The following is a 19,492-nucleotide window of genomic DNA, read 5'->3' on the forward strand; positions in this document are numbered from 1 at the left end:
TTTCCCAAATTACTTTTATTTCAAAGAATATTTAGGTCTTAGCATGAAAGAAAATATGCAGAGAACTTTTCATTATTAAACAAACTATCAGGCTTTCTGTGAACCAACATAACATAGTTACAACAGAACTGCAGAAGGAGTCTTAGAATAACAGAGTCATTTGTCGGGGGTCATCAGGGAGAATACTGATAGTATCTTCAGCTTTGCCACATAACAGACACAGCATGGTGTATTCCTAGAACAAGACAAAGTGCATAATTACCTTAAGGGACAGGGAGGAAGGTGCTTCATAACTGATTCTGTTCAGTAAAGCTCTTCTCTACAAATTATCATGGATATTTTTCTGTACATTTGATTAGTTTCTTCAATACCTATTAGCAATGTCTTAGGTTAATTCTACATCTGCCCAGAGCCTTTTGTTTATATAAAGTAAATACATGACAATGTTCTTATTTGGATCCCTAAGTATACGTTCTGTCTCAGAGCTGTTCTCTTCTAGGATATTTAACATTGATATGTAACAGGAGACAGTGGAAAAGGAGAAAATTCCCAAACTAAAACAAGTTTTTTAATCTACTCTAGGAAAATTGTGTTAAATTCACTAGTATGTTGTGCCTCATACATAAATACCTAACTGCCTAGAATTTCATTTATTTAAGGAGTTTCATGTTTCTTAGACTTCATAAATATCCAGATATGACAGCAGTGAGTTTAAGAAAAGTCATTAGGCAAAGTCTTATTTTCCTAGCTGGCTCTTTCTAGAATATTTAATAAAGTCATAAACAATAGAGACATAATTCTTTTAAACTTTTTGCTTAAAAAGCTTTTTTATCTCCTTTGGGAAAACAAACATTGATCTATATAAAATCTATTAGTATTTCTACAGTTGATGTTGAGGCTGCTGGTTGTGTGGAAATTGGAGAGAAAGGCAGTATATTTCCTGAGCCTGGACAGTCATTAGAGAGGGTCACAGAAGTAAACACTGGCGATGGCACAAAGCCCCAGAAGCAGGCTACTGCCTTTCCATTTCCTACTGTGAGTTCAAAGAAGGGGCTTAGTTGTGGCTCTAGAAAGACAGCTTCTTAATGACCACACAATTTTTTCTATTGATTGATTGATTGTGCTAGGGATTGAATAGGGTCTTGCAAATGTTCTACTGAGACACACATCCAGCGCTCACACTTAATTTTAAATTCTACTCTATACTCAAGAGTAGAAATTCATGGAGGCTAGAGCTCAGAGAATAAATACAAGTCTCATGAATTAAAAATAAAATAAAAATCTATCCTCTCCAAGGACTTTTATTGCTTTCAAATATACCTACTGCTGTAATCCATCAGACATTACTAGCAGGATGGCAACCTCAAGAAAAAAGCAACAGGGCTGGGGTCGTGGCTCAGTGATAAAGTGCTCGCCTAGCATGCATGAGGCACTGGGTTCGATCCTCAGCACCACATAAATATAAAAAAAAAAAAAAGAAAGAAAAAAGCAACAGACGCAAAAAAGAAAAACATGTGAAGCTAGACAAGTATCTGAATTTTCAACTAGTATTTCCTTTGTCAAGTTTCTCCTCAGTGCCTATGTGCTGTGCAATATGCTAGGTGCACTGGCAGCTAAGAAAGAAGGCAAGGACAAAGTGTAACCTTAAAAAACTTAAAATCTTACTTGGAAGAAAAAAACAAACACATTATATCATCTGGCAAGATTATTAAATCAGTTAGACCAATTATACCTATAATCTTTACTGAATAGGCGGTCTGGAATCCAAACTTCATTGTTAAGTCAGTTGTCTGGAATTCAAAAGCAGTTTCCCAAAGAAGTGATGTTATGTACTTGACAGTTAGGTTCCCAGGAAAATCTGAAAGTCTTTTAAATTTATATTGTACAAGTGCTATAGAATCTAACCATCTACAGTAGTGCTTCTGTGGGAAAGTATATCTAGAATTTTAACTTGGGAAGCTAGGAACACAGTTCCCTGTGCTTCCAGGAATATGGTGGGATTAGGACATCTTTTACCAAAACTGGCCAAGTAGGGAGAATAATACTTGCCCTCCCCACCATGCCCCACTGCCCAGTTATTCATGGGAACCCTCAAGGGCTCCATCTGGGCAGGGCCTACGGTTAGAGATTTGGGAGGAAGAATGGGTTGATCACCTTGGGGTGAGATGAGATCTTTTGTTTTATTGTTATCTTTTGTTTATTTGAGGGTCTCTTGGTGCCTATTTTTCTCTGTTAATTCTGACTCCATGTCCTCTCCCCTGGCCCACTGAGGAACAGAAAGCAATCTAACAGGAGTTCCTCTCTTATTCCTTGAGGTAAACACATAGTTCATTTAAGAGTTTTTTTGTCAAGGGATTTTGAAAAACAACCTGTAAACCATTTATAATGTATTTTATGTTTGAACTCTATAAATCTGTCTCCACCTTACCCACTAGTTTGGCCATCAGAAAAATCTTACCTTGTTCAGTAATTGTATTAAGGTTATTTAAAAAACATAATCCTTTTTTTTTTCATGGCACTGGGGATTGGATCCAGGGCCTTCTGCATGCTAGGCAAGCACTGTCACTAAGCTATATGCCCAGGCTTTTAAAAAATTATATTAAATTGTATTCTGAGACAGGGTTTCACTAAGTTACCCAGGCTGCCTTGAACTTGGAATCCTCCTTCCTCAACTTCCCAAGTAGCTGGGATTACAAGCATGTGCTACCAAGTGTGACAAAAACAGAATTCTTATCTTTTAGAGATCTTTTAGAAGTATTTACAGAGATAGCAGTATATTTGGGATTTACTTCAAAATAGTCTTGTGGAGAGATGAGCTAAGAGTGAATTTAAGCAAAGCAACTTGAAGCTGGGCAGTGGAGCTGCTTACTTTTTATTGTTTAAATTTCCCATAAGACATTAGAATAGCTGGGCATGGTGGCGAATGCCTATAATCCCAGTGGCTTGGGAGGCTGAGGCAGGAGACCGCGAGTTTATTTCAAAGCCAGCCGCAGCAACTTAGCAAGGCCCTAAGCAACTCAGTGAGACCCCATCTCTAAATAAAGTACAAAACAGGGCTGGGTATATGGCTCAGTGGTTGAGTACCCCTGAGTTCGATCTCTGGTATCCCCTACCACACCCACCCACCAAAAAGGCGTTGGAATAAAATAAAAGGGTGGGGATGAGGATAATAAGTCATGGTAGCTGAGAAAAAAGAGTTCCTGTGATGATCAGGATGATACAAAAGTTCCAAAGAGGCTATTTACTTGATTAAAAGCCTGATGCAAGTACAAGGAAAGTTCAGAAAAGGGAGAAAGGAACACAGACTGTACCATCAAGAGCAAGAAAGAGACAGAATTTAACTTCCAATAGAAAGAGATACGATTTAATTGGCCTGAAGACAGAAAAGGAACAATTCAAATCAAGGAAAATGCATGAATAAATGTGACATGAAAACAGCAAGCAGGTGACATAGGTAGTAAGAGGGGAAACAACTGTACTTAGAGGTTAAACGGGGAGTGCGGGATGAGATGTTTAAGAAAGATTAATTCCATTGCAGTATATAGAACTACAGTTTAGGGGCTGCTGCAGTAGTTTAGGTTTGAGTGGGTATGGTTGTTGACATGGAAGATAGAAGTTAAGTAGTTTAGTCAGAAACAAAAGATAAAAGGAGGGCAGGTAGGGTGTTAGGCTTGGAGAAGGAGATTTGGAAGATCTAAGATTGAGTGCATGTATGCTCACTATAGGAGGAAGTATAGTGAAAGTTCCTGACCAGAGACCAAAGCTCAGGGGTATCATGGAAAAATAGGAAAGGAAATGAGAAAAAAGCAAAGGAGGGCTGGGAGTGTAGCTCATTGGTAGAGCATCTGCCTCTCAAGTGTGAGGCACTACGTTCAATCCTCAGCACCATATAAAAATAAATAAAGATATTGTGTCCAACTACAACTAAAAAAATATTTTAAAAAAAGCAAAGGAGCAGTTAAAGTGATTTAATAAAAGAGAAGAAAAAGTCAAGTGCTATTGACCCCAAGGGAAGAAATACTGCAAAAAGATAACAGTGGTTAACAAAATCAGATCCAGAGAGATGTTAAGAGAATTAGGAACAGAGGCAAAAATCACTAATCATTGGTTAGACTATAGGAAACCTAGGGGACAGTAGTTCAAATCAAACAAAAATGAAAATCAGTTTGTAGGTATTTAAGAGGAATATAGGGAAATAAGGAGAACAGTAAGTCTTTATATAGACCTACTCAAATAAAGAAACAAAGAAAGGAAAGAAATGATTATAGGATGAATCACAGAGATAGCGAAGTAAAATAAAAGAATTTAAGTTTATTTTTAACAAATAAAAAAGAACTAAATATGTTTAATGTAAAAAAAAAATTTTAAATCCCATGGGGTCGGTGGGAAGAGGATGCTAGAAAGAGTCAACGTGATTGATGAGTAAATGACATGGGGTATCATTAGAGAGGAGAGAATAAAAATCTCCCTCTCTGATAGAAGAGAGGGAAGAGTCTAAAGTTGGGACACTGCCACCCATGTTGTAGGTAAGGAAGAGTCATGGGAAATAAGAGAAAAGGAAGCTGAGTCAGCCCAGGGAGAATCCTGAAATGAGAAGCTTGGATATTATACCACAGCTAAAGTTGCGCCATGGGAAAACAAAAATCCTCTGATGGTAGAGTACAGAATATGGGCTGGGGGAAGTAGCTGTTGGGTGAGGAGACTGGAGATAGAGTCTGTTTTAAAAGAGTTCTTCTGAGAGCACTTCACCCTGTCTAGGCATTGTGACTACCAGCAATCTTCCTTTACCTTTTTCTGGGACATCTTTGTAGACTGCTGCATTCAGTCATAAAGGAAAACCAGTATAGAATAAAATATTTTATTTGTATGTGGTGCTGAGGATCGAACCCAGTGCCTCTCGCATGCTAGGTGAGGGCTCTACCTCTTGAACCACAACCCCAGACCATGACATTGATTTAAATGGCTCTGTTGGGACATAAACAGACAATCTCAATATCCATTCGGGGGCTCTAAAAAGCTCATAGGAGCTTTTGGCAAATAGCTTGAAGCACCCTCCTTTCCTTCTATAAAATGACACAGCTGTATCTTTAAGCCCATGATATGTTTATTCCCTTATTTGGCTACTACTAATTCAGTGAGATCTTGATTTTGCCCTAAGTCACACATTCTTATAAATATTTTAAGGCATAATTTTTGGAGGTTGAAGAGTTATAGTTAAGATGTTATTTAGATTAATTGCACATATCAGACTATGACAGGTGACTAAGTACTTTCCTCCATGTTAAAATAAGAGTGAATGAGAGGGGTTATACTGTTTTTTGATTCTGTTATGGGAGTTTTTTTTTTTTTTTTTAATTAAAGTACTACTCAAATTTAAAGGATTTTTTAAAAAAAATTCCCTTGACAACTAAAAGTTCTGAACTTTATATCCTAGGGATAAACATGTAGTTCATACAAAATAAGTAACTCAACCTGAAGGCTTAAAAGTAGAGGCAGTGAGGAACAATAAAAGGTTCTAGTTTGTCCTAGGTCTCCCAGATTCAGCTTTTCTTCCTCATCATCAGACCTATGAATAGCCCTGCACTATTGGCCATAAACTCCACAGACTTCCTCACATGCTCTCACAATTGCATGAACACAAGTCCTTATAATAAATCCCTAATTCTCTACTGGTTCAACTTTTCTCCTTCCATCTTGATATACCAATTTTATAATTTTATTTGACAAATGATATTACAATTTCTTACCAAGACTAAGACTACAGCATTGTTCAACTGTATATACCAACTAGGGAAAACAAAAATAACCCCTATTTAATTTCTTCTCCAATTTTTAATCCCTTGAAAAATCACTTACTTTTCTTTGAGAATAACATGAATTAAAGTATTTTTATATTAAAAAAAATAATATTCTTACTGGAATTTCCATGCCCAGCAATTATAGTTAGGTGGACTGGCCAACATTTAAAGTCAACAGTTGTGCCATCACAGAGTGGCAAAGAAAAAGGAAGCACAATAGTAAATTCATAAGAAGTCATAATGGACTACTTGTTTTTTTTAATCGTTTTTTTAAAAATATTTGTTTTTTAGTTTTAGGTGGACACAATATCTTAATTTTATTTTTATGTGGTAATGAGGATCAAACCCAGTGCCTTATGCATGCTAGGCAAGCACTCTATCACTGAGCCTCAACCCCAGCCCCAATGGGCTACTCTTTATAAATAAAAATGACAGTAATGAGCTCTCATTTGTAAGGCACACATTTTGATTTGCGACTTTCATGAAAACAGGTTTGCACAGATCCATCCATATTTAAAGTTTTTCTCTCTCAGCTTGCACAAGGAAAAGAGAAGGATGGTCTCTTAACAGTTGCTAGAACTTAATTTACAAAAAACTATATCTAGATTATCAAAGTGATTTTTAAAATCTGCCACTCCCCAAATAATATACCCTTAAATTTATACATTTACCTGAAATTCATCCATGATACTGAACGTATACTCATGTCTGGCAACTACATGATGACAGTTCTTACACAGATCTGCCAAAACAAAGAGAGACTTACGTAATTAAATTAAAATAGTAAAATTTCTATTCTTAGCATGATATCACTTAAGAAGAATATTAACTCTTATCATATGCAACACAGCAGGAAACCCATTATTAGATTGACTTTATTGAGAAATCCAGAATCTGTCATGTAGCAACACCATATACCTGGGTCTAGACTTAGAGGTTTAATGTACATTTATTAATTCCCATTGAAAGCTGTCTAAGATAATCAATTAACAGATTACTTAAATGTGTTTTTTAAGCTAGCTGGGTCTATCTAACTAAGTAAAAGCTTTTAGTCTCAGAAGTGACAGTAACGGTATTATTGTAACCAAACATAAATAAAAACCAATCTGGACACTGAGTGAATTTAATGGTAACCAAAGAATCTAATAAAAACAATGTAATAACAACTATGATTCATTGCATGCTTATCATATGCTAGATATTTTTTAAATCCTTTACCTGTTTACTCACTACATCTTTTCAAAAAACAACTGATACTATCATTACCACTTTTTTAGAAACAAGGAAATAAAGGTACACTGTAGTTAAGACAACCACTTAAGTAGGAGGCTTTGGAACCATAATTTAAGCCCAAACCCTCTGGCTCCAGAGCCCTTGCTCTTACTCCAGTGTCCTATTGTACTCCCTGGAATAAAATAGTTTAAAGGGATATATGCTTAAGAAGAAAGAAAACCATTCCTCTTAGAACACTCTTCAAGTATTTGAGTCTATTCTGCAGTCCTGGTGTCTTTCATACCCTCTTTCAAAATTTCAATATTTGCGTAATTAGTCCTCATATATATTCAGAACATACTGAAGAAGGTGGAGACAAGCAAAAAGGGGGCTATAAATGGTTTAAATATCTGTCACCATGTCTGGGCACCAGACATATACTAAATTCACTCATAGAAATTCTTAGCACCAACCTCAGAAATTATTTATTTTTATTATACATAGTTTATTTGGTTTCCCAGCATTGAGGACAAGGAGTAGCATAAGAAAGTAGCAAAGTTATAGAAGCAAAAGAAAAACAGACCAAAAAAGCTATTCAGGCAGAAAAGAGTCTGAAAGGACTGGGGTTGTGGCTCAGTGGTAGAGCACTTGCCTAGTATGCCTGAGGCACTAGGTTCGATCCCTGGCACCACATACAAATAAAATAAAGGTATTGTGTCCATCTGCAACTAAAAAAATATTAAAAAAAAAAAAGAGTCTGAAAAAAAATCGCATTTCAGGGTCATTTAGTATAGGGGTGGAAAGCCCTATACATTTTAATAGCTGCTCCAAAGACATCAATAGATTACATTATAATAGTAGAAAGTGAAAATTCATATAGATGATCCTAAGGTTTATTTTTTTTAAGTCCCTGTATCTTGTTTAAGGTAATATAAAGGCTTTTGGAATGTCCCTGAAAAAAATAATTTAATACAAAAAATTGGAGCCAGAATCACAAGCTGCAGTTACCTGCAAAAGTCACTTATGTATCTGGGTGTGTTAGTGCATGCCTGTGATTCCAGTGACTCAGGAGGCTGAGGCAGGAAGATGCCAGCCTGAGCAAATTAGTGAGACCCTGTCTGAAAATAAAAAACAAAATCGCTAAGGATGTAGGGATGTAGCTCAGTGGTAGTGTCCCTGGATTCAACCCTCAATACCAGGTGGGAAAAAAAAAAGTCATTTATGTGAGCAGGGCAGGTTGGTTCAAGCCTGTAATCCCAGCAATTCAGGAGGCAAAGCCAAGTTCAAGGCCAGCCTCAGCTATTCAGGAACATCCTGTCTCAAAAAAACAAACAAATAAATAAAAAGGGCTGGGATTATAGCTTAGTGATATAGCATTCCTGAGTTCAAACCCCAGTACCTACCTACCCTCCAAAAAAATAATTCATGTAGAATATTTGATGATACTACATAAAGAGGTGTTAACTATATTTTCTTCTTAAAAATCTAGTTCATAACTGAATATTGCTAAATGACTGAAAGAGGCCTCAGAATAATTTGCATAACATATCAACTTCCAAAAGCTGATATCTGCTAACAGACTGGCATTAAAAAAAAAAAAAAGAAAAGAAATCTCTCCTAATTACTCAGGAGGCTGAGGCAGGAGGATTCAAAGTGTGAAGCCAGCCTGAGCAATGTAGGGAGACCATGTCTCAAAATAAAGAATAAAAAGGACTGGGGATGTAGCTCAATGGTAGCGTACTTGCTTAGCATGCACAAGTCCCTATGTTTCTGCCACATCGATGTTCATAGCAGCACAATTCACAATTGCTAGACTGTGGAACCAACCCAGATGCCCTTCAATAGATGAATGGATAAAAAAATGTGGCATTTATACACCATGGAGCATTATGCAGCACTAAAAAATGACAAAATCATGGAATTTGCAGGGAAATGGATGGCACTAGAGCAGATTATGCTTAGTGAAGCTAGCCAATCCCTAAAAAACAGATACCAAATGTCTTCTTTGATATAATGAGAGCAACTAAGAACAGAGCAGGGAGGAAGAGCAGGAAGAAAAGATTAACATTAAACAGAGACATGAGGTGGGAGGCAAAGGGAGAGAAAAGGGAAATTGCATGGTAATGGAGGGAGACCCTCATTGTTATACAAAATTACATATAAGAGGTTGTGAGGGGAATGGGAAAATAAACAAGGAGAGAAATGAATTACAGTAGATGGGGTAGAGAGAGAAGATGGGAGGGGAGGAGAGGGGGGATAGTAGAGGATAGGAAAGGTAGCAGAATACAACAGTTACTAATAGGGCATTATGTAAAAATGTGGATGTGTAACTGATGTGATTCTGCAATCTGTATTTGGGGTAAAATTGGGAGTTCATAACCAACATGAATCTAATGCATGAAATATGATATGTCAAGAGCTTTGTAATGTTTTGAACAACCAATAAAAAAAAAAAAGAGAGAAAAAAAAAAGTCCCTATGTTTAATCCCCAATTCAGGAGGGAAAAAAAAAGAAACCTCTACTTACGATCATAGGTAACTATTTCTTCTCCGTCTTCCTCTTTAAGGGACTTGTTTGTGATCAGCATAAAATCCCTCTTACTGCATACTGCACAGCCTGTAAAATTCAGTAAGAAAGATCCATTCTCCAGACAGGTGTTACCCTAAAATATCAGAAATAGGAATTCAATTTTCTTACATTTTGAGTTTTTTTGTTTTTGTTTTTAAGTGTGTGTGGTTTTGTTTTGTTTTGTATGAGGGATGAGGCCCAGGGGTACTTAACTATGTGTCCAGAACTTTTTATTTTTTATTTTGAGAGAGGGTCTTGCTAAATTGCTTAGGGCCTCCCTAAATTACTGAAGCTGTCCTCCAACTTCCCATCTTCCTGCTTCAGCCTCCTCAGCCACTGGGATTACAGGTGTGTCACCATGCCCAGGACTACAGTTTGAAATCTTTGATGAAAACAATTAATAGGCTTAAAATTTTCCAGAGACAAAATATATATATATATATATATATATATATGGTCAGAATTTACTTGCTTTAAGGCTATAATAAGTAAGTTTTGAAATTACCAGCTCTCCTAGATAATACTGATATATATATAAATAAAATAAAATCGAAGCAATGTTGGTGTATAAGTCTCTGAGGGCTGCAGCTGTGTTTAATAGAGAACTAAGTCCTATGTGAATACACGACCAATGTAATTCCACATCATGTATAACCACAAGAGTGGGAAGTTATACTCCATGCATATATGTCAAAATACATTCTACTGTCATGTATAAATAAAAAGAACAAAATTTTAAAGAAGAATAGAAAAAAGAGAACTAAGTACAAATAGACATAGAAACAATAAGGAAACCTTAATAATACAAAATATGTAAAGGAAAAATTAGAAAAATTTAAAAGCCTACTATTAAATGAGGCATATCATAAAACTAGAATTAAAAATTCAACTAAAATAGAAAGATTGAGCCCATGCTAAAGATGATCTCATTTACTATGATGTTAAATTGATTATTGACAGCCTTTTTCTTAAGCCTTAATAGAACCACAAAATAAACAAAAGTATCTAGATCTACAGATGTCAATCTTTTACATATGATTCAGGCAGAGAAGGCAAGTTCTGCAATTCATCAGACTAACATAACAGCATTCAAGAAAGAAAGAAAGTTTTGCTTCGTCACTAAGAAATTATAAACAACTCGTTTTCCCGATTTAAGGAAAATCTTTGCTAAAGGCTTATAAATAATTGTTAAGAATTAAGTCATTTTACAGATAATCTAGTCTAATTCCACGCAACAAATTTAGAGTATTTTTAAATAGTTAATATGATTACAAAATCATTAGAATCAACATTTTCTCTAACGCTTTTATGTGGCTGATACCATGCAAAGCACCATGGAGGATTCAAGGATGAGCCAAAGAAGTTTCCAACTTCATGGAATTTAAGAAATATCAGGGAATTAAGACCCACCTTCAATGACACAATGAAGTCTTCCTGGATTCCCAGAAATACAATTAATCTCTCCCTTCTGAGAGGCTTCTTAGTTCTATGTATTGAGGATGAGATTAGCTCTGGTAGAAGCAAATTTGCTGGGTGCTATGGCACACACTTATAATCCCAGAAAGTTGGGAGGCTAAGGCAAAAGGTACAGAAGTTTCACCAGCCTCAGCATTTAGTGACACCTTGTCTCAAAATAAAAAATAAAAAGGAGAGGGGATGCAGGTCAGTGGTAAAACATCCCTGGGCTAAATCCTCAGTAATAAATAAACAAATAAATAAATTTTACTGAGGTATAATTTACAGACAAAAAAATCGCACATATTTTAAGGGCACAGGTGAGTGACTTGTAACAAATGTGTATACCCACATAAGCACTATCCCTATCAAAATTCAGAATATTTCTCTCTCTTCAGGAAGTTCCTTCATGCTTTGCAGTTTATCTCCAACCCCTATCAGGCACCCAATAATCTGATTCTCTCTCTACAGTCTTGCATGTTCCAGAATTTTACATAAACAGAATTATTATACTCTTTTGTATCCAGTTTCTTTTGTTCAACATAATATCTATGTTATTCATCTATGTGGCTGAATATATTGGTAGTTCAATTCTTTTTATTGCCAAGTAGTATTCCATTGTATGGATTAATTCCTGTTGATGGATATTTGGGTTTTTTCACTTTGGGGCTAGTAAAAATAAAGCAACTATGAAGATTCATGTACAAGTCTTGTGTGCATATGTCTTCCTTTCTCTTGGGGAAAGAATCTAGAAATGGAATTGCTAAATTCTTTGCTAAAAATGGTATATTTAATTTTCAGAAACTGGCAAATTGTTTTCCAAAGTTTTTCACTTTACATTCTCATCAATGCACTGAGTTCCAGTTGTTCCATATATACACTGATACTAGGTTTGTCTTTTTTACTTTAGCCATTCTAGTGATGTAAAGCGGTAAAAACTCATTATCATTTAAACTTACATTTCCCTGATGACTAATGGTGGAGAAATATTTTTGTGATGCCTATTAAAATGTCTCTTTATGTGAAGTGTCTATTCAAGTCTTTTGCCCATTCTTTGTTGTTTATCTTCTTATACTGAGTAATGAAAGTTCTTTATATATCTTTGATACAAGTCATTTGCTGAATACATTATGCCATATTCTCTCCTTGTCATTAATTTGCTTTCTTTTTTGTGTTTTTTGTTTTTGAGATGCTGGGGACTAAACTCAGGATCTCATACATTCTAGGCAAGTGCTCTATTACCAAGTCAATCTCCAGCCCTAGTTTGCTTTCTTTTTTTAATGATGTTCTTTGAAGAACTGTGTTGAGCTTTTAAAAGTCCAATTTATTTTTTTCTCTAATGATTTGTGCTTCTTGTCTCCTAAAACATCTTTGCTTATCCCCAAGGTTGAACAGATTTTTCTCCTATGTTTTCTTCTAGAAGTTTTATAATTTAAGCTTGTAAGTTTAGGTTTATGACATATTTTGAAATAATTTGATTTGAGATAATGATCAAAGTTATATGGATATCCAGTTGTTCCAGCCACGTTTGTTCAAAGACTATCCTTCCATTGAATTATAATGGTGCCTTTGTAGAACAATCAAAATAACCACATAAATAAGGGTCTACTTTGACTACTCTGTTCTCTTGACTTATTATCTAGCTTTGCACTCATGAAACATTCTTTTGATTGTAGCTTTACAATAAGAATCTAAATCAGATAGTTTATATACTATAATCTACCTATTACAGGTTCTTTTCATTTTCATAAAAAATTTTAGAATCAATTTATAAATTTTTACAAAAAAAAAAGCCTGCTGTAATTTGAATTGAGACTGCCTTGAATATATAAAAGATAACTGCTAAGGACTTCAAGAAATTAAGGAAAGCAATAGTCATAAAAGAAATAAAGAATTTTAAATACCAATTACAAATAAATAGAACTCTGAGCTAGATTTCACACAGAAACACAGCTACCTTATACAGTGTGGCCTGAACTCTATAATGTGACCTTGTAAGTAGGTAGACAGAATGTAAACTCTAAGGAAACACAGGGAAGAGAAAGATATTTGCATCTGTTATGTGGTAAGTAAATAAATATTTGAAATGACAAATTCCAAGTATGGTATGTAAGAAACTTATGGGACTTTTAAAGAGCCCTAGTCATTTAAAGAAATGAGGGTAAACTTCATTAGTAAGACAGCTCTTCCATTAGACTATTAATATTCAAATTTGGGAAAGTAAACTAAAGTATAGGAAGCTTTTGAAGTTTCTATAATGACAGGGAAACAAAGATTGCAATCCAAATCAATTCCATAGTAAGAGTGAACTGTAAGTTTCAAGAATAAGAGGAAAAAGTCAACACATTAAGTGCCTTTAAAAAATGTGATTCAGACTGGGTGTGGTGGCACACGCCTGTAATCCCAGCGGCTCCAGAAGCTGAGACAGGAGGATCACAAGTTCAAAACCAGCCTTAGGAAAATGTGAGGCACAAAAATAGGGCTGGGGATGTGCCTCAGTGGTCGAGTGCCCCTGAGTTCAATCCCTGGTACCCCCCCCCAAAAAAAAAGAATGTGATTCAGATAAATCCTGGTTGAAGAGTTGTAAAGGTAAACAAGTATGCAAAAAGAAACGGCTGAAAACTATGATTATAATTAGTATGGCAGTACAGATGATAATCAATGTGACAATTACAACATAAAGTCTCATAAACTTGTGAAATCAGCAATTATTTTGACAAGAACTGGACGAATTTGTTTTTTTCTGGAAAAGTATTATTTCAGATGGTACATGTGAATGTAGCTATAAATAAATGTAAGTTAATATTTATGTAAGTTAATGTATATGCTTTGCAGGAAAATTTTTAAATTAAAAATGGAGGAACCCAGCAAAGTGGCACAAAGCCTTTAAGCCCAGTTACTTAGGAGGCTGAGGCAAGAAGATCACAGGTTCAAAGGCCAGCCTCAGCAATTTAGACCCTGTCTCAAAATGAAAAATAAAAAAGCGCTGGGACATAGCCAGTGGAGTGCCCTTAGGTTCAATCCCCAGTACTGCAAACATACATATATACACACATGACTAGAAAATATCTGGCTGGTAAAGCACTTTCCTAGCATGTAAGAGGTCCTATGTTCAATACCCAGCAATGAAAAGAAAAAGAAAAAAAAAAGAACATATTTTTCAAAGAACTAGCAGCTTTGGTTTGTGATTTCTTTATAGCTTTTCAATTTTGTATTTCATTAACTTCCAATCTTTATTTCCTTCCTTCTGCTTGATTTATATTTAGTTTGTTCTTGTTTTTCCTCTGTTATGAAAGTTTAGTGAAAGTTTAATTATTGATTCATGATTATTCTTTTTTAATACAGGCATTTAAACCCTCAAATTCTAAAAACGCAGAATATCATTTTAAAATACCTGTCCACATACAATTGTTTTAGTAATTACAGATTCAACTCAACATTTAATTAAATTAGATTTGTCTAATTCTATGAACCAGGTAACCATTTGAGTACATAAACTTAGATGGGTTAGGTTTTTCTTTTTTTAACAGATACAACATTTTTTATACAACATTTTTATTTTATTTATTCATTTTCATGTGGTGCAGAGGATTGAACCCAGTGCCTTGCACATGCTAGGCAAGCGCTCTACCACTGAGCTACAACCCCAGCCCCTTGATGGGTTAGTTTTAAAACACATAATTTTAAATTTAAACATCACTAATGCACAATTGATTTTTTCCCTCTGATTAATCTAAATTAATTATTTCTGCATTGCTGTTGAATTACTAAAATGTTTAAAGCTGAAACTTAAAATATGTGAAACAGGTTTTTGTTTCCAGTTTGATTTGAAAAATATTTTATTATGATTTTGGCCTGTTCAGTTATTACGAAAAATACAATACAGTTCTAGTTCCAAGTGGTTTGTTAAATACTTTTCTGATAGAAAACATTTTTTTAGTTCATAGTTGAGCAAAAATCCATTTGGGTTCAGAAAATTAGTATGGTTCATTTCCAACTAGATTCATGCTTGAGTTCAATTCTCAGTGTAACATTACAAGCAAGTAGGTCAGAGACCTGTTAGGATTTCATGTATTTCTAGTCTGTGAAAAACATCTAACACAAAACACCGGATAACTTTATGTAACAAAAAATAAATAATTAAATATTACTTACTTTCTGTGCACTTAGAGCTTCTGGAGAAGCTAATCTATTTTCTCTGCCAATCTTTTTTGAATTAGTGGACCATATTTGCTGCCAACATTTTATTACTCTTTCCTTCACTAAGTTTGAGCAAAGTGGTTTCTACTCTGTCCTTCAAAAAATTCCAGAGTTGAAAGGGTCCCTGAGATGCTAAATTGTCAGTCAGGAAGACAACTCAATTCCTCTAAATGTTATGCATTCCCTTTTTGAACATCTGTTATAAAGTTCCTTATTCTGATTCAAAGTCTACAAACTCATAACACCCACCCACTACTTATTTCTAAATCTGTTTTCTGAAATTAAAAAAAAAAAAAGTTTAGCTGAGCATTGTGGCATTGTGGCACATGCCTATAATCCCAGCAGCTCGAGAGGCTGAGACAGGAGGATCACGAGTTCAAAGCCGGCCTCAGCAAAAGCGATGCACTAAGCAAAGTGAGACCCTGTCTCTAAATAAAATACAAAATAGGGCTGGGGATGTGGCTCAATGGTCGAGTGCCCCTGAGTTCAATCCCCAGTACCAAAAAAAAAAAAAAAAGTTTAATTCTTCCTTATGATAGCCCTTTAATTATTTTAGGAGAGAATAAAAGCAGAGAAAAAGTGCTTCAGAGCACTTTTCTTGAGACTTTAAAATTTCTATTTCCTAAATTAATTTATTCTCTGAAACTGAGTCTTTGGTTCTCCACATTCTTTTCCTTAGAGAACAAATTCTTTCTATTTTGACACTTTGATTTGGATGACTCATCTTTCTGAATCTTACAGACAGATACATCTTTGTTATTTGCAATGCTATATCTTTGACTCCTCAGATGTTAAGTTCTCAATCTCAACCATAACAATTTAACCATTTGCTCCCCACTTGATTTTTCTTCCCATATACCTACAATTTCTGTAATAATACTTCCAACTTCCCAGTTGCGTAGACTAAAAATCCTGAGATCATCTACATCTCTTCCATTCTTCTCCCCAACACTGTATTGGCTGAGTCCTATTAATTCTTTCTTTGAAATCAGGCCTTCACTATCTCATGGCTATACTGTTGCCATGCTCTACAGAAGTCTCCTTTCCTACTCCCCTCACCCCATCATCCCAACATACAGCCAAGATTCATTTTCCTAATAAGAGATTTTAGATCATTTCCCTATTCACTATTACAGTGATGGTTGCCTATAGTAATGTCTTAATATGATTTAAATCTTTCAATTGGTTCCACTCTTAAGAATTCAACCTAATCTCTGTAATGCCCTCTATTGAAAACTTTCCCAGCATGGTCTAATATGTAATGTTCTTTATTAGATTCATAAAAATCTTTCTAAATTAAAACAATGTATATAATAGAACACAATTCAGAAAAACATATGAAACAAAACATACATAAGTATAATAAATAATTACAAAGCGAACATCCCTAGAATCACCACCCAAGTCAAGAAGTAAATACTGGGGCTGGGGATGTGGCTCAAGCGGTAGCGCGCTCGCCTGGCATGTGTGTGGCCTGGGTTCGATCCTCAGCACCACATACAAACAAAGATGTTGTGTCTGCCGAAAACTAAAAAATAAATATTAAAATTCTCTCTCTCTCTCTCTAAAAAAAGAAAGAAAGAAAACTTCCAGGAAAAACTGAATAAGCACAGTTAAAAAGAAAGAAAATACTGCTTTGCACCCCCAAAGACGTCCCCTCATGTGACCATTCTTTTTTTTTTTTTTGTAGTTGTAGACAGAATGTCGTTGTTTTATTTGTTTATTTTTATGTGGTGCTAAGGATCAAACTCAGTGCCTCTGCATGTGCCAGGCAAGTGCTCTGCCATTGAGCTACAGCCCCAGCCTCTTATGTGACCATTCTTGATCACACCCTAATCCTTTAGCAGTAATCAATATCAAGACTACTTTATGGTAATCACTTGCTTTCTTTTATTGTTTTACCACCCAGGAACATTCTTAAATAATACATTTTATTTTATTTTGAATTACACTGTGTTCTTTTATCAACACTGTATTTGTAATACTTAATTCCAGTTGTTGTATGTAATTTTGGTGTATTTTTATTACTCTAATTCGGGGTTCCTCAACTGCATAAAATTTTGTGTTGTGGTGGCTATCCAGTGTATTGCAAGATGTTTAGCAGCATTACTGGTCTCTACCCATCAGATGTGAGGAGTGGTCTACCCATTGTAACAACCAACAATGTATCTAGATATTGCTAATATCCAGTGGGAGACAAAGTCATTCCTGGTAAATAACCACTGCTCTATATCATTCATTTCCATCACTCATTCTTTTATGATGTTCCATTCTACAAAGTTACTTTTCCAGTCTATTACAGAAAATTGCCCTTCCAAACTTTCTTATACATATGTCCAAGAGAATTTACACATGCGTTTTTCCAGAATGAGAACCGCTGGGTCATTTCAGTGGGCACAGCTTTACTGTATAATGCTAAACCTTTTTTCCAAAGTGGTTGTACCATATGAGAACATACACTATAGAATCTTCTCAAAAGACTAACTAATGCTCATAACATATTGAGAGAAGAAAAAACACTATAGAGATTTTCTTACTCCCAACCCATGCAAGAATTCTTGCTCTTGTTATTTCCGCCCGAGTCTTCAGCTCCTTGTTTCCTTCTTTTCTACCTAATCACAACTATGTTTCAAGTCGTGGCGATAGTCCACAATTTTTGCGGGGATGGGAGGTAGCAGTGCTACCCCATACCCTATTACTCTCTCCTCTCTCTAAACTTCATTTTATACATGGTTTGTCCTTTCATTTCCGTTAGCCACTTACTCCTCCACACTGTAAATTCTTCAGCAGCACATTCTTTCATAGCCTCACAAAGTGACCTATACACACGTGAATGTTCAATAAGTATGCCCTCAATTAACAAAGCTCTACAAGGTCTGAAACCACCTGGGTCTGAGAGAAACAGAGATTTAAAATAAAGTAACAAGCTGGTCATCCCAGCGATTCTCAGGAGGTTGAGGCAGGAGGATCACAAGTTCGAGGCCAGTCTCTGGAACTCTGGATCTGGGCTGGGGATGTAGCTCAGGGGTAGTGCGCCTCGGGTTCAATACCCAATATATATGAATGAACGAACGAATGAAGGTAGCAACTGGGAAACTTGAATTCTAGTTCTGGCTCTCATATTACCTAGAATGTGAATTTGGACAAATTATTCCTCCTCTCTGAGCATTAGTTTCATCATCTGCAAAACTGGGTTAGAAGGGATGACCAAGGAGGTCCCCTCCAGCGCTAGAATTCGGTAAGAAAATCGAACTGCATCAAATCGAGTTTGAGGACAACCCGGGGTGGGGGGCTGCTGCCTGGGTGGTGCTGGTGCTGAGGCTTCCTATGAGGTCCCCGGGCGCTCAAGAGAACGGGAATGACGGCTGATGTCAGCCACCGGGGCGGGGACCGACGGGTATGGACCGCCACACTCCGCCTTGCTGACCTAGGCCTAAATACAGCCACGGGGTCACTGCAATCCACAGCGCAGCCAAGTCTGCCCAGCGCCTGGCCGGTCGGGAAGGCCGGCCGGAAGCATGAGCAGCCTCAGGGCTGGCCGCGTGGGGTAGGTTCTCGGCGAACCCCTGCTCACCCGATTAGGATACTCTTTTTCCACACAGTCCCCACACATCGCGACGCCGTTTTATAAGGAACGTCCTCCACCGCTTCCGGGAAGTCGAAACCTCGCGATAGCTGAGAGACGGTGGCCGCATGCGCCCCATGTGTCCGACCCTGGGATATTTGGCCTCGCGAACAGATTCAAAGTTTCCGCCCCCTAGCAACTGTTGTTAAGACAGGGTGCACCAGGGTCTCCCGGGCTACACTGCTGGCCTGGGTGTCCGACGTCAGCAAACTTCTGAGAAAGGGGAAATGCCCCAGGACCCGCAGATGTGGCGGAAAGGGAAAGTGGGTCTTGGACTGAGCTCACTTTTAAATAGGCGCCTACCGAGCTTAGGCTGCCAGGAAGGCCAATCCTAACAGACAAGAGAATTGTTTTTCACTGCTTCTGCCTACTCCGCATATAAAACGGAAATGAAAATACTTTATTCTGTACCATTTCTTAGGGCAGAGAGAGTGATTTGGGATCAGATCTTGGTGGGTGATTAAACAATAGCTGAAGTGTTTAAAAAGAGGCGTTTGGAGCTCTTCAAAGAATCTCCTAAAAAGAGCACTTAAAATGTTAATAAATGACCATCCTGGCGTCCTCTGTAGGACCTAAAAGTGGAAAACATGTTTCTATCTCTTTCTGTATCACAGAAGCACCTCAGTGGTGGGCA

At 36.5% G+C, this 19,492-nt stretch overlaps 1 protein-coding gene across 1 annotated transcript; it reads right to left on the reverse strand.

Annotated features, from left to right (window-relative positions):
• Positions 1-18,940, reverse strand: Churc1 (churchill domain containing 1). The gene is made up of 4 exons (XM_046461108.2): positions 18,808-18,940; positions 9,537-9,672; positions 6,470-6,540; positions 1-235 (listed from the first exon to the last, which is right to left on the reverse strand). Exons 1-4 carry the CDS (start codon positions 18,844-18,846, stop codon positions 143-145), a joined length of 339 nt encoding a protein of 112 aa, XP_046317064.1. The 5' UTR covers positions 18,847-18,940; the 3' UTR covers positions 1-142.
• Positions 18,941-19,492: the final 552 nt, after the last annotated feature.

This window comes from Marmota monax, unplaced genomic scaffold, assembly GCF_021218885.2.
Source record: "Marmota monax isolate L192 unplaced genomic scaffold, Marmota_monax_Labrador192_F-V1.1 WCK01_AAM20220418_F8-fsc00001, whole genome shotgun sequence".
Taxonomy (NCBI): domain Eukaryota; kingdom Metazoa; phylum Chordata; class Mammalia; order Rodentia; family Sciuridae; genus Marmota; species Marmota monax.

Bases quoted from the DNA above. Each gene is read 5' to 3' on its own strand.
- Churc1 (XM_046461108.2), bottom strand. From the start codon at position 18,846: ATGTGTGGGGACTGTGTGGAAAAAGAGTATCCTAATCGG. The intron at 9,673-18,807 runs GTGAGCAGGGGT...CTGATATTTTAG, and splicing joins AAAAAGAGTATCCTAATCGG to GGTAACACCTGTCTGGAGAA. The intron at 236-6,469 runs GTAAATGTATAA...GTCTTGTTCTAG, and splicing joins GTATCATGGATGAATTTCAG to GAATACACCATGCTGTGTCT.